Source organism: Balaenoptera physalus (genome assembly GCF_965194825.1).
Source record: "Balaenoptera physalus genome assembly, chromosome: 5".
NCBI lineage: Eukaryota > Metazoa > Chordata > Mammalia > Artiodactyla > Balaenopteridae > Balaenoptera > Balaenoptera physalus.
Genome location: NC_138884.1, coordinates 50146217 through 50162242, shown reverse-complemented (window position 1 = coordinate 50162242; position 16026 = coordinate 50146217). Strand labels below are relative to the sequence as shown.

The window sequence follows — 16026 nt, the reverse complement described above, 5'->3', positions numbered from 1 at the left end:
TTAGCTTCTGACATGAAGATAAGTTTCCAAAACTGTTCTCCTTTTACTTTGAAATATCTGTATCCAGCAGAGCCACACAAATGAGAATGGGGAGATATAGCAGTTATTAAACCAACAACAGTCTAGAACCAACTGAGATTGAAGCAATACCAGGACTAAGATTCCATGTAGGTCATCTGTTGTTATTGTTGTTGCTGTTGTTTAAAGGCATAGGTGAGGGAGAGTGAAAATCAAGGGATTTTAGTCTGAAAGATGAAAATTTTCCAGTTTTAGAAGAGTGGCTGGAGATCATAGATTATATTCACATATTTTAAGATTATTATTTGGATTAGGGAACAGGGTAATTCCTGTTTAGATAATGGAGAGAAGTTCCATAGAGTCAGCTGTGATGTGGAATGCCTTTCTAAGTGGTTTCAGCAGTGAAAAGGATTGCCCAGTGAGTAAGCTTTCCTCATTGGAAAAATTTCTTAATTATATATATAAATACAAGATACAGTATAATATTATATAAATATAAAATAAATGAGCCTTCCCTATATATATTTAATTCCAATATATAAGTTATATATGCATATATGTATATAATTTATATATGTATATATTTATACACATACTTATATATGTATATGAATATAATTTATATATATATATAAAATACATGATGATACATAACTAACATTTATTGAGAATTTACTATGTACCAGGCAGTGTGGAAGGCTCTTTACCAGGCATAATCCTTTTACATCTTAAAAAAAATTTACATGATAAATACTGTCTATCATCCTCATTTTAGATGAAGTAACTTGGCCAGGGTTATACAATTAGAAAGCAATGGAGTTGGTTCTGCAGCAGAAAAAAATGAGTTTCTGCCAGAGATAACATAGAAGAGATATTTTTTGCATTAAATAAAAAATAGAAATAGAAGTTTTCTAACCAGCAGATAGGTTTGTGGCAGAAATAGCCTTTTCCAAATGTTTGGATGCAGGCAAGAGAAAACATGCTTACTGAGTTTATAGCTGTATATTTTTTTACCTATCTCTCCCACAATATCTATAAAAAATAGATACATGGTAAATAACAACTTAGACTGGTCACTTTGGACAGTATGATAAGAATATTTGCAATTCAAAAGCAAATACCGTTTCAGAGATTTTTTTTCCCCTTTAATCAAGTTACTCACAATACCAACCTCTTGTGAGACAGATATTATCTGGAATTACAAATGCATTAATAGTAAAGGGATGCACAACTGTTTGCTCTATCTTTCCCTGATATTTTTGCATGTCACTTGCTTTCCTAAAATGGAAGCAAAACTAATTTGCTTCTCTGGGTATGCTTATCACCTTCAAAGCTGTAACCATTTCTTTGCAGTGATCACTCTGTTTAGATGTTAAGTCAAACTTTGGAAACTTCGAGTTTAACCTGACTGAGATTTTCACACTGGAAAGAATCTTATGAGGAATTCTGTAAGGTTACTGCCAAATTACAAGATGTAATTTGAAGAGTAACTGGTGCAAAATTATAGTGTGCTGCTGCTATCCTAATGCCTTTCCCTATTTGTTCCCCCTCAACTTCCCTTATTCTTCTAGGTTATTTTCCCCCATAAGAATGACCTACCTTTCTTTCTGAGTTTTAATAGGAACACGTGAGTAACCGAGTATAGTTAAAGAGAGATTTCACTTTCTTGCTTCCCCATTTTGCCCCTCCCTGAGTATCCTCTGCCCTGCTTCCTGGTTTTAAGTTCTGGACGATAACTGGCAATAGCAGAGAGACCACTGTAATTTCACCTTGAATTCCAGGTTTCTTTTGATTCACAGTCTCAGAAGAAGGGTCACCTCTTTAAGTCATGTTGTTCATTTCATGTCAAACCACCTTGTTTTGAAAGCCAACATTTCTTACCATTATAAAGCAACTGTGCTTATGAGGATAAGACGAGGCTTCCAGTTTAGAAGCATGCTCCTTTGATGGGAGTCAATGAAACTGAACCAGCATATTCCAAACACTCATTCTTGGACTGGCATTTCACTTCTGGAAATTTATTCATATTTATAAATAAGAGTAAGTGTGTTTTATAAAAGAAACCCTTTCTTCTGAGGTTGCTGGCCGCTCAGATTTTCTTTCTTTTTTTTCTCCAAGTATAGTATACAAAAGAATGAAAGAAAAACCAATCTGCATGTTTCCCATATTAACACAATCTAAAATAATTTACAATACAAATCAGTAGGATTCTAGCAGATGAATGCAAATGAGACCTTTTAAATCAGAAACTAAATTAATCATTGAATTATAATTGCAAAATAATATTATCATACATTAGGTGGCATTGAGTGGCATTGTTAGTTCAGTTACATAGCAGAAAGGGTCCTGACATTCTTGTGTTCTTCCCATCCACTGTTTTAAAGCACTGTAAGACTGGCCTCTTATCCAGTCAGCAAAAGGTCAGACTGTTGCTCCATGGCATGGGTAGGCAAGTGTTTTCGTTTATTTGCTGTTCTATTTCTGTCTTCTTGTTTATCTTCATTTCATTTTTGTTTTCAGTTGACATGTGGTCAGTAGGGTGCATCATGGGAGAAATGATAAAAGGTGCAGTGCTGTTTCCTGGCACTGATCGTATCCTTCTTAGCAGCCAGTGGTCTCTATGGGTATCATTTTCAATCAATTCCTTTTGGTGTCCAGTACAATACTGCTGATGGTATATTCTCACTGCCCTTAGAGGGGTTCTGGAGACTCCAATGTCAAATGTTTACCAGCTGGCGTTATGGTAGGGTAACCTTGTCTCCTAGCAAGATCTTATGTGGATAATACAGTATCAAATATGGAACATTCAACATGCTATCCAAAGGTCTGCCTTAATTCAGTCCTATGAAATTAATGACAGTGATATACTCTTTACTGTTTTTTGTTGTAGATGTTTTAAAATTAAGTTATATTCATAGCTAGATAATAAATGACAAAATCTTTTAGTTAAAGATTAAATATTTATGCTTTTATATCATAAGAATATTCACTTGGCATGGAAATCTTTTATCAGTTAGATTTATGTGTACTCACAAATGTAATAGGTTTATCATTAACACATAATCACAGAGCATTCATATGAATTTCATTTTAAAATTGACCTTCTAAAATTATTTTTCTCATTTGCTTAATTTCTAGGAATAATAGCTCCATTCCTGCTCTTATTTTCTCCACATTATTAACGAGTACAATAACTAAAACCTCATTAATAGTAATGATTATATGAAATATCTGAAGAGACCAAATTTACATCACTTGAATAAGTAAAAGTGATCCTCTCTTAAGCAGCTAATAATTAGCAATTAAAGATTCTAGACGCTCTGCAGTATTAAAAAGATATGGATAATGTGATTTAGTATACGGGTTTATAATAACTTATTTTCTTTAGTTAGTTAAATATCCTCCTACATGTAGTCACTTATGAAAATATTATATCCTCACCATACTAAAGATAAAATGATCATTACTTAAATGATAATTCAAAAACAAAATCAAGCCTATAATAATGATGTTTTAAAGTATAATTAAAGTAAATCTAATTACTAATATTATAGCCTAATCATATTATAATTAGCCATTTGCTCTGAGGATTAATATATCACATATATATAGTTGCATACATATATTCTCTGTATGTATTAAAGGACCAGTTTACAAAATGACCGAGTTAGGCACTCAGTTTTTGTAGAATAAAAAACTTAACCTGAAATGTTTTGTTTAGTTAAAAATAAAGCTGCACTACTTTTAATTCTATTCTTACTGAAAACTTTTTTCTAGTTTTATATATGACACACATTTATTTCTAAAAAATTTATGTCTATATTGCAGTATTGTCTCCTACATATGCATTTTACTAAGTAGCATCTATAAATTTGCCACATTCATGTTTATGTTAATGCTCTTTAAAAGTATGTTGGTGTAACAAAAACTAAATTCCTTCAGATTTTAAACAAACAGGATTTCTTTGATTCCCAACGAATTATAAACTTGAGTTTGGCCTTTGAACACGAACATGAAACAGTTCTTAAGTTTTGGCTAATTTTAGACATTTGATAAAAATAGACTCAGTCTGTTAACTCTATACTCTTTGATTTTTCAGAAGTTCATTGTGCTTGAATAATTGATGACTGAAATGAATTATTTGCCACCTATAAATTAAAATGATTGATTTTCATTACTTTTCCTACATTTTCTATTAAAGAAAATCAAATCAGATTTCCACAACTGAGTTATTAAGTATGGATTAACATTTCTTAGAATCCATTTTTTGGAAGAAGTTGCTTGGTTATCATTTCTCAACTTGGGTGTCAAAATCCCTTATAAGTAAGCCTTTGGATTGCTGCTAATGTTAAAAAGTCTCATATTAGATGCCTTTTCAATACTTGAGCTTGATATTTTTATATTGGGTCATTTCTGGAGCGTTTGTGTAAGGATACATTTGTAAATATTTTGAAGGGAAAATGGGAATTATTTTCTAAAGCGTCTTCTCTCATTGTAAGATGTGGTCTTTTCACGATTTCAAACATGTAGGTAAGTTTAAACCAGTACTTTTCAAGCAAACAAATTATGAACACTGAGTATCATAACGTTAAGCTCTTAAAATGCAAGACAGATTACTTATTTGTAAAAAATTCCCTATTATTAAATATGACTTTTCTGAAAGTGACAATAAAATCATATCTAAATCTATAATATGTATAGTATACATCTATACAATATATCATAGGGAGTCATATTATTTTTAATCAACATATCCTTATTTATATGAAGACATTCTCAAAATAAATGATTGATAAAAGTCCTTGCAATATGAGCTATGCATATCTTCTTAATATATAAAATAACTCAACAGCAAAACTTAAAATATTAATAAGATCTTATACCCTTTATCTTTTATGCCTAAGCAAATTCAACACAGTATTTTTAGCATTGAGAAATTGATACCCCAAAACAGTTCATTTATATGCTATTTTATTAATAGATGTATTTTAAGATACATACTAATTGAATTTCATTCAAATTAAATGTGTTTAACTTTCTGCAGAAGAGTCAGAATTCAACTATTGAGATACTTTTCTATTGGGATATCTCCTAATGAATTTCACCCTGGCAGACAATTTTACTTTAAAAATTACAAAATATTTTATATTACACAAGTGAATTAATATTAAATTCATAGCTTTTGAAGAAGATCAATAAAATGAATGAACATATACTACCACTCAGGTTAAAAAGTAGAACATTACCAATACCTTTGAACTTTTTTGTGTGCTCCTCCTCAATTATATCCTTTCTCTTCCTCAGAGGACACCACAGTCCTAAAGACATGTTTTTACAAACTCCTTGACTTTCCTTACATTTTTACCACATGCATATTTAACCCTAAGCAACATATTATTTAGTTTTATCTGTTTTACATACTGTACTATCATTATTTTGTGACTTGCTTTTTTTTAAGTTAATATTATATTTTTAAGATTTATCCGTGTTGATGCATCAGAAATAGTTCATTCAATTTCATTACTGTATAGTATTCCAGTCTATCAATATTCTACAATAAATCCATTCTCCTATAAATAAACTTTGGAATACATTGAGTTTTCGGTTTTGCTTTCATAAACAATGAATATATGTCTCCTGGAGCACATGGACAATTTTCTTTATGATAAATGCATGGCCTCATAGGTGTGCACATATTAAACTTGACTATGTAACATCAGATTGATTTCCAGAGTAAAAGTATATAAATGTAACTGTCCACTCAACATCCTCACCAACTATTGATATTGTCAGATTTGTTTTTAAATTTGTTAGCAATCTCTTGGATATAAAATCCTATTTCATTGGAGCTTTTATTTACATTTTCTTTACAAGCATCTTTTCCTGTTTATTGGCCATTAGTATTTCCCCCTTGGTAATACGTTAAAAAATTTTTTTAAAACAATTTTTTTCTATTGTATTTTAAAAAACAGATTAGTAGGAGTTCTTTATTTATTCCAGTACCTAATCTTTGTCCATTTTATGTGTTGCAAATAGCTCCTCCCTATATTTAGATTATTTTCCCATTTTATTGTGTAGTGATTTTGGAATTTGGCAATCTGTTTTTATTTTATTTTTTTATAGTTCATGTATTTTTATGTCTTGTTTAAGAATCCTTTGATGCCTTTATATTCTCTTGTAATTTTGCTGTTAATGTTTTAAAGTTTAATCTCTTATATTTAAGCCTTTAGTTCACTTGGAAATGATTTTTGTGTATGATGTGAAAGAGGGATTTCAGTTCCATTTACTGACTAGCTTATTCTTTCTTCATTGACCTATAAGTTTTCACATTTAGGGGGAAGGGGTATTAGATTCTGGGCTCTATATACTGTTCCACTGGCTTGTTTGTCTATCTCTATACCACTACTACCCTTTCTTTCTTTTTTTTTTTTAACATCTTTATTGGAGTATAATTGCTTTACAATGGTGTATTAGTTTCTGCTTTATAACAAAGTGAATCAGTTACACATATACATCTGTCTCTATATCTCTTCCCTCTTGTGTCTCCATCCTTCCCACCATCACTATCCCACCCCTCTAGGGGGTCACAAAGCACAGAGCTGATCTCCCTTGCTATGCGGTTACTTCTCACTAGCTATCTATTTTACATTTGGTAGTGTATATATGTCCATGCCACTCTCTCACTTTGTCCCAGCTTAACCTTCCCCCTACGCGTATCCTCAAGTCCATTCTCTAGTAGGTCTGTGTCTTTATTCCCAGCTTGCCCCTAGGTTCTTCATGACCATTTTTTTTAGATTTCATATATATGTGTTAGCATTTTATTACTTATTTTTCTCTTTCTGACTTACTTCAATCTGTATGACAGTCTCTAGGTCCATCCACCTCACTACAAATAACTCAATTTCTTTTCTTATTATGGTTGAGTAATATTCCATTGTATATATGGGCCACATCTTCTTTATCCATTCATCTGTTGATGGACACTTAGGTTGCTTCCATGTCCTGGCTATTGTAAATAGAGCTGCAATGAACATTGTGATACATGACTCTTTTTGAATTATGGTTTTCTCAGGGTATATACCCAGTAGTGGGATTGCTGGGTCATATGGTAGTTCTATTTTTAGTTTTTTAAGGAATGTCCATACTGTTCTGCATAGCGGCTGTACCAATTTACATTCCCACCAACAGTGCAAGAGGGTTCCCTTTTCTCCACACCCTCTCCAGCATTTATTGTTTGTGGATATTTTGAGGATGGCCATTCTGACTGGTGTGAGATGATATCTCATTGTAGTTTTGATTTGCATTTCCCTGATTAATGATGTTGAGCATTTGTTCATGTGTTTGTTGGCAATCTGTATATCTTCTTTGGAGAAATGTCTATTTAGGTCTTCTGCCCATTTTTGGATTGGATTGTTTGTTTTTTTGATATTGAGCTGCATGGGCTGCTTGTAAATTTTGGAGATTAATCCTTTGTCAGTTGCTACATTTGCAAATATTTTCTCCCATTCTGAGGGTTGTCTTTTGGTCTTGTTTATGGTTTCCTTTGCTGTGCAAAAGTTTTTAAGTTTCATTAGGTCCCATTTGTTTATTTGTGTTTTTATTTCCATTTCTCTAGGAGGTGGGTCAAAAAGGATCTTGTTGTGATTTATGTCAAAGAGTGTTCTGCCTATGTTTTCCTCTAAGAGTTTGATAGTGTCTGGCATTATATTTAGGTCTTTAATCCATTTTGAGTTTATTTTTGTCTATGGAGTTAGGGAGTGTTCTAATTTCATTCTTTTACATGTAGCTGTCCAGTTTTCCCAGCACCATTTATTGAAGACACTGTCTTTTCTCCACTGTATATTCTTGCCTCCTTTATCAAAGATAAGGTGACCATTTGTGCGTGGGTTTATCTCTGGGCTTTCTATCCTGTTCCATTGATCTATATTTCTGCTTTTTGCCAGTACCATACTGTCTTGATTACTGTAGCTTTGTAGTATAGTCTGAACTAAGGGAGACTGATTCCTCCAGCTCCATTTTTCTTTCTCAAGATTGCTTTGGCTATTCGGGGTCTTTTGTGTTTCCATACAAATTGGGAAATTTTTTGTTCTAGTTCTGTGAAGAATGCCAGTGGTAGTTTGATAGGGATTGCATTGAACCTGTAGATTGCTTTGGGTAGTATAGTCATTTTCACAATGTTGATTCTTCCAATCCAAGAACATGGTATATCTCTCCATCTATTTGTATCATCTTTTATTTCTTTCATCAGTGTCTTATAATTTTCTGCATACAGGTCTTTTGTCTCCTTAGGTAGGTTTATTCCTAGATATTTTATTCTTTTTGTTGCAATGGTAAATGGGAGTGTTTTCTTAAATCTCACTTTCAGATTTTTCATCATTAGTGTATAGGAATGCAAGAGATTTCTGTGCATTAATTTTGTATCCTGCTACTTTACCAAATTCATTGAGTAGCTCTAGTAGTTTTCTGGTAGCATCTTTAGGATTCTCTATGTATAGTATCATGTCATCTGCAAAGAGTGACAGCTTTACTTCTTCTTTTCCGATTTGGATTCCTTTTACTTCTTTTTCTTCTCTGATTGCTGTGGCTAAAACTTCCAAAACTATGTTGAATAATAGTGGTGAGAATGGGCAACCTTGTCTTTTCCTGATCTTCGTGGAATTGGTTTCAGTTTTTCACCATTGAGGACAATGTTAGCTGTGGGTTTGTCATATGTGGCTTTTATTATGTTGAGGAAAGTTCCCTCTATGCCTACTTTCTACAGGGCTTTTATCATAAATGGGTGTTGAATTTTGTCAAAAGCTTTCTCTGCATCTATTGAGATGTTCATATGGTTTTTCTCCTTCAATTTGTTAATATGGTGTTTCACATTGATTGATTTGCATATATTGAAGAATCCTTGCATTCCTGGGGTAAACCTCACTTGATCATGGTGTATGATCTTTTTAATGTGCTGTTGGATTCTGTTTGCAAGTATTTTGTTGAGGATTTTTGCATCTATGTTCATCAGTGATATTGGCCTGTCATTTTCTTTCTTTGTGACATCTTTGTCTGGTTTTGGTATCAGGGTGATGGTGGCCTCGTAGAACGAATTTGGGAGTGTTCCTCCTTCTGCTATATTTTGGAAGTGTTGGAGAAGGATAGGTGTTAGCTCTTCTCTAAATGTTTGATAGAATTCGCCTGTGAAGCCATCTGGTCCATGGCTTTTTATTGTTGGAAGATTTTTAATCACAGTTTCAATTTCAGTGCTTGTGATTGGTCTGTTCAGATTTTCTATTTCTTCCTGGTTCAGTCTCGGAAGGTTGTACTTTTCTAAGAATTTGTCCATTTCTTCCAGGTTGTCCATTTTATAGGCATATAGTTGCTTGTAGTAATCTCTCATGATTCTTTGTATTTCTGCAGTGTCAGTTGTTACTTCTCCTTTTTCATTTCTATTTCTATTGATTTGAGTCTTCTCTCTTTTCTTCTTGATGAGTCTGGCTAATGGTTTATCAATTTTGTTTATTTTCTCAAAGAACCAGCTTCTAGTTTTATTGATCTTTGCTATCATTTACTCCATTTCCTTTTCATTTATTTCTGATCTGATCTTTATGATTTCTTTCCTTCTGCTAACTTTGGGGGTTTTTTGTTCTTCTTTCTCTATTTGCTTTAGGTGTAAGGTTAGGTTGTTTATTTGAGATGTTTCTTGTTTCTTAAGGTAGGATTGTATTGCTGTAAACTTCCCTCTTAGAACTGCTTTTGCTGCATCCCATAGGGTTTGGGTCATCGTGTTTTCATTGTCCTTTGCTTCTAGGTAGTTTTGGAGTTCCTCTTTGATTTCTTCAGTGATCTCTTGGTTATTAAGTAGTGTATTGTTTAGCCTCCATGTGTTTGTATGTTTTTTACAGATTTTTTCCTGTAATTGATATCTAGTCTCACAGTGCTGTGGTTGGAAAAATACTTGATACGATTTCAATTTTCTTAAATTTACCAAGGCTTGATTTGTGACCCAAGATATTATCTATCCTGGATAATATTCCACGAGCATTTGAAAAGAATGTGTATTCTGTTGTTTTTGGTTAGAATGTCCTAAATATCAATTAATTCCTTCTTGTTTAATGTATCATTTAAAGCTTGTGTTTCCTTATTTATTTTCATTTTGGATGATCTGTCCTTTGGTGAAAGTGGGGTGTTAAAGTCCCCTACTATGTTTGTGTTACTGTCGATTTCCCTTTTTATGGCTGTTAGTATTTGCCTTATGTATTGAGGTGCTCCTATGCTGGGTGCATAAATGTTTACAATTGTTATATCTTCTTCTTGGATTGATGCCTTGATCATTATGTAGTGTCCTTCTTTGTCTCTTGTAATAGTCTTTGTGTTAAAGTCTATTTTGTCTGATATGAGAATTGCTACGCCAGCTTTCTTTTGATTTCCATTTGCATGGAGTAACTTTTTCCATCCCCTCACTTTCAGTGTGTATGTGTCCCTAGATCTGAAATGGGTCTCTTGTAGACAGCAAATATTCGGGTCTTGTGTTTGTATCCATTCAGCCAGTCTATGTCTTTTGGTTGGAGCATTTAATCCATTTACATTTAAGGTAATTTTCGATATGTATGTTCTTATTCCCATTTTCTTAATTGTTTTGGGTTTGTTATTGTAGGTCTTTTCCTTCTCTTGTGTTTCCTGCCTAGAGAAGTTCCTTTAGCATTTGTTGTAAAGCTGGTTTGGTGGTGCTGAATTCTCTTAGCTTTTGCTTGTCTGTAAAGGTTTTAATTTCTCCATCAAATCTGAATGAGATCCTTGCTGGGTAGAGTGATCTTGGTTGTAGGTTTTTCTCCTTCATCACTTTAAATATGTCTTGCCACTCCCTTCTGGCTTGTAGAGTTTCTGCTGAAAGATCAGCTGTTAACCTTATGGGAATTCCCTTGTGTGTTATTTGTTGTTTTTCCCTTGCTGCTTTTAATATGTTTTCTTTGTATTTAATTTTTGATAGTTTGATTAATATGTGTCTTGGCGTGTTTCTCCTTGATTTATCCTGTATGGGACCCTCTGTGCTTCCTGGACTTGATTAACTGTTTCCTTTCCCATATTAGGGAAGTTTTCAACTATAATCTCTTCAAATATTTTCTCAGTCCCTTTCTTTTCCTCTTCTTCGGGGACCCCTGTAATTCAAATGTTGGTGCGTTTAATGTTGTCCCAGAGGTCTCTGAGACTGTCCTCAGTTTTTTTCATTCTTTTTCTTTATTCTGCTCTGCAGTACTTATCTCCACTATTTTATCTTCCAGGTCACTTATCCGTTCATCTGCTATTGATTCCTTCTAGAGAATTTTTAATTTCATTTATTGTGTTGTTCATCACTGCTTCTTTGCTCTTTAGTTCCTCTAGGTCCTTATTAAACGTTTCTTGTATTTTCTCCATTCTATTTCCAGGATTTTGGATCATCTTTACTATCATTATTTTGAATTCTTTTTCAGGTAAACTGCCTATTTCCTCTTCATTTGTTAGGTCTGGTGGGTTTTTGCCTTGCTCCTTCATCTGCTGTGTGTTTTTCTGTCTTCTCATTTTGCTTAACTTACTGTGTTTGGGGTCTCCTTTTCTCAGGCTGCAGGTTCGTAGTTCCTGTTGTTTTTGGTGTCTGTCCCCAGTGGCTAAGGTTGGTTCTGTGGGTTCTGTAGGCTTTCTGGTGGAGGGGACTAGTGCCTGTTTTCTGGTGGATGAGGCTGGATCTTGTCTCTCTGGTGGGCAGGTTCACCTTTGATGGTGTGTTTTGGGGTGTCTTTGGCCTTATTATGATTTTAGGCCGCCTCTCTGCTAATGGATGGGGTTGTGTTCCTGTCTTGCTAGTTGTTTGGCATAGGGTGTCCAGCACTGTAGCTTGCTGGTCGTTGAGTGGAGCTGGGTGTTGGTGTTGAGATGGAGATCTCTGGGAGATTTTCGCCATTTGATATTACGTTGAGCTTGGGTGTCTCTTGTGGACCAGTGTCCTGAAGTTGGCTCTCCCACCTCAGAGGCACAGCCCTGACACCTGGCTGGAGCACCAAGAGCCTCTCATCCACACGGCTCAGAATAAAAGGGAGAAATAAAAGAAAGAAAGAAAGAAGAAGATAAAATAAAATAGTTATTAAAATAAAAAAGAATTATTTAAAAAATTGTTTTAAAGTAATTAAAAAGAAAGAAAGAAGAGAGCAACCAAACCAAAAAACAAATCCACCAATGATAACAAGTTCTAAAAATTATACTAAAAACAAAAAACAAACAAACAAAAAAATAACTGACAGACAGAACCCTAGGACAAATGGTAAAAGCAAAGCTATGCAGACAAAATCACACACAGAAGCTTACACATACACACTCACAAAAAGAGAAAAAGGGAAATATATATATATATCATTGCTCCCAAAGTCCACCTCCTCAATTTGGAATGATTCACTGTCTATTCACGTATTCCACAGATGCAGGGTACATCAAGTTGACTGTGGAGTTTTAATCCACTGCTCCTGAGGCTACTGGGAGAAATTTCCCTTTCTCTTCTTTGTTCACACAGCTCCTGGCATTCAGCTTTGGATCTGGACCCACCTCTGCGTGTAGGTCGCCTGAGGGCGTCTGTTCTTCGCTCACAGAGGACAGGGTTAAAGGAGCAGCTGTTTCGGGGGCTCTGGCTCACTCAGGCCGGGGGGAGGGAGGGATATGGATGTGGGGCGAGCCTGCGGCAGCAGAGGCCGTCGTGTGACGTTACACCAGCCTGAGGCGCTCCGTGTGTTCTCCCAGGGAAGTTGTCCCTGGATCTCGGGACCCTGGCAGTGGCAGGCTGCACAGGCTCCCGGGAGGGGTGGTGTGGATAGTGACCTGTGCTCGCACACAGGCTTCTTGGTGGCGCAGCAGCAGCCTTAGCATCTCATGCCCATCTCTGGGGCCGGGCTGATAGCTGCGGCTCGCGCCCGTCTCTGGAGCTCCTTTAAGTGACGCTCTTAATCCTCTTTCCTTGCACACCAGGAAACAAAGAGGCAAGAAAAAGTCTCTTGCCTCTTCCACAGCTCCAGAACTTTTCCCGGACTCCCTCCCGGCTAGCTGTGGTGCGCTAACCCCTTCAGGCTGTGTTCACGCCCCCAACCCCAGTCCTCTCCCTGCGATCCGACCGAAGCCCGAGCCTCAGCTCCCAGCCCCCGCCCGCCCCGGCGGGTGAGCAGACAAGCCTCTCGGGCTGATGAGTGCTGGTCGGCACTGCTCCTCTGTGCGGGAATCTCTCCGCTTTGCCCTCCGCACCCCTGTTGCTGCGCTGTCCTCCGTGGCTCCGAAGCTCCCCCCTCCGCCACCCGCTGTCTCTGCCCGTGGAGGGGCTTCCTAGTGTGTGGAAACCTTTCCTCCTTCACGGCTCCCTCCCACTAGTGCAGGTCCCGTCCCTATTCTTTTGTCTCTGTTATTTCTTTTTTCTTTTGCCCTACCCAGGTACGTGGGGAGTTTCTTGCCTTTTGGGAGGCCTGAGGTCTTTTGCCAGTGTTCAGTAGGTGTTCTGTAGGAGTTGTTCCACATATAGATGTATTTCTGATGTATTTGTGGGGAGGAAGGTGACCTCCACGTCTGACTCTTCTGCCATCTTGAAGCTCCTCCTACCCTTTCTTAATGAATACAGATGTACACTATACACATATCAGGTAGGGTAAATATCCGACTTCTTTGGCATCTTCAGAAGTAGCTTAGCGATTAATGAACTGTTGCTCTTCCTCAAATATTTTAAATTGGCTTGCTAACTTCTGTAAAATGATCCCTATTGGTATTTATTTTGGAATTGTATTGAATCTGTACTTCAATTTGTGGAGAATTGCTGTTTTAATTCAGATAATTTTTATCCTTCTTCTGAATGCACAAGGACCTTAGCACATGTTCATAATTTAGATCATTACTATACCAATTTACATATGCTATCTGTTCCCAGTATTTTAATTCTCTTCTTTTAGCCTCATAAATTGACAATATTATCATTGGATTGCATACAGGTAGAGTTTGTTTAGATTCATCCTTCTGATTATCATTTTCTTGGTTTATCACTATTTCTTGCAATTTGGCCCTTTACTTTGAGATTATTTTCTTTCCTTCTGAAGTACATCCTTTAATGGGAGTCTTTGACAATAAAACTTTTTTTTTTGATTGGTGTTCCCTTCCTTGAAAGAGAGCTTTGTTGGATATAGAATTTTAGATTGACAGCTATTTCTTCCAGCATTTTAGAAGTGTTATTCCCCTGGCTTTTTGTTTTCAGTATTACTGGTGAATAATTAGCTGTCAGTGTGATAGTCATCTTTGGGTATGGTTTGTCCTTTTTCTTGGTCTTTGGTTATCCACTGTTTCTCTCCTATGTGACTAGGTTTGGATTTCTTTTTATTTATCTCTTGGGATTCACTGTGTTGCCTGAATTCCAACCTATCTCCAATTCCTGGAATTTCTCAGCTTTTGTTTCTTTGAATACCTTCTCTCCACTATTCTTCACATTATCTCCATGAAAAAACTGTAATTGGACATAAAGTAGACATTCAATTATTCAGCAAATATTTTTGAGCACTTACTATGTGCTTATATATACAGATATGTAAGTAAACAAACTGATGAAAATCCTTGTCATCATGAAATTTAAAATAGAAGGCACAATATATTAGAAGGTGATAACAGCTAAAGGATAAGAGGGATCAAAGTGCTAGGATGGGGGGGTTGGGGTTGTCTCCTTCCTTTTTGAGTGGAAACATAAAAAGTTTTATCAAGTATGCCTCATACAGCATTTTCTTTTTACCTCATATAAACTTCATTGTTCCTTCTTAACCTTTTCCTTATATAGTGTTATACCCAGAAATGAATGTAATCTTTCAGGGAGGGTCTCACAGAGCAGAGTACAGAGTCACCAAAACTCCTGTTAAATAGCATTCTGTATTTCTTTTAGTGTTTGGAACTGTTTGTATGAGCTCCTTTGTTTAAAGTCATTTTACTTACCAATTATAAAAGACCTTGACATTTTTCAGCTACAAAATACAGAGGTCAATTTAAATGATCTCCAAGACCTCTTCCAGTTTCAAAATACAGGTAGAGTTAGATCTAGCTTTTGTGAGGCCAGAATATCATGCAGTTGGAGACAGGTGTTATGTAAAAAAAAAGATTAATATTACAAATACAAAACTAGGCACAGAGTTTTGCAAGGGACCTGTACAAATGAGTGACCCCAAAGATTAACCTTCAATAGCTTAATGAAAATTCTACATTGTGACACATATTAATGTATATTAGATTTGCTTATATGTGAAATATCTCTCCATTTTTTGCTTTTAAGTAAATATAGATTACAATAATAAATAGATTTATAAGATGAAATAGGTTATACTGAGATGCATATACATCATGCTTCAAATATCAGCCTTTGGATATTTCATGTCCCACAGTACTCCATGAGCAATCTGCTGCCAGTGAACAAATAGCCTTTAACTCAAATTGTCAGCTTTGAGTTTTTCAATGTGTTTTGGCTTGTAATATTTCCTCTTCCTGTGCTCATTTATAATGAAAACAGATGTTAGTTACAATTGTGCATTAAGTCACTTATTCATATTTCATATTATTAGAATTTGAGGGGGACTTTTGAGAGGAAAATAACATTTTCAAATGAAAAAAGAGTAAAAATATTTTTAAAGTAACAAAACAACTCAAGACATAACCATGAAAATCTGAATCCAGACCTATGTCTTATGAATATATATATATTTCTATCCTGATTTTTACAATGTCCTCGGAATTGAGAGTTCTTTTGAGAACAAAGTTTATCATAGAGCAATATGGAGTAATTACTGGAAAATAAATTGGCAAATATTTTGAACTTTATATTGAATAGCTTTTATACTTCACATGAGTAGCACCCCATATAATATGATATTATATCACCCCATATATATCTATGATAGCAACATATAATTTCGATCTTTCCCTAGATGTTGATGGGTAGAACCCCTCTTTCTCTGCATGGAGCCTACTTGTCATAATTTCCCATGGTCTTTTCAGGAA

General features: G+C 35.3%; 1 protein-coding gene across 5 annotated transcripts in view; it reads left to right on the top strand.

Moving 5' to 3' along the window:
• The window catches only part of MAPK10 (mitogen-activated protein kinase 10), a 340034-nt gene that overhangs the window by 272108 nt on the left and 51900 nt on the right, over positions 1-16026 (top strand). The window contains exon 9 of one of the 5 annotated variants that reach the window (XM_082463254.1): positions 2539-2610. The exons of the other annotated variants lie outside the window; for them this stretch is intronic. Within the exon in view, the coding sequence (XP_082319380.1) occupies positions 2539-2610 (72 nt within the window). The remainder of the gene's footprint in view (positions 1-2538; positions 2611-16026) is intronic. 5 annotated transcript variants of the gene reach the window in all.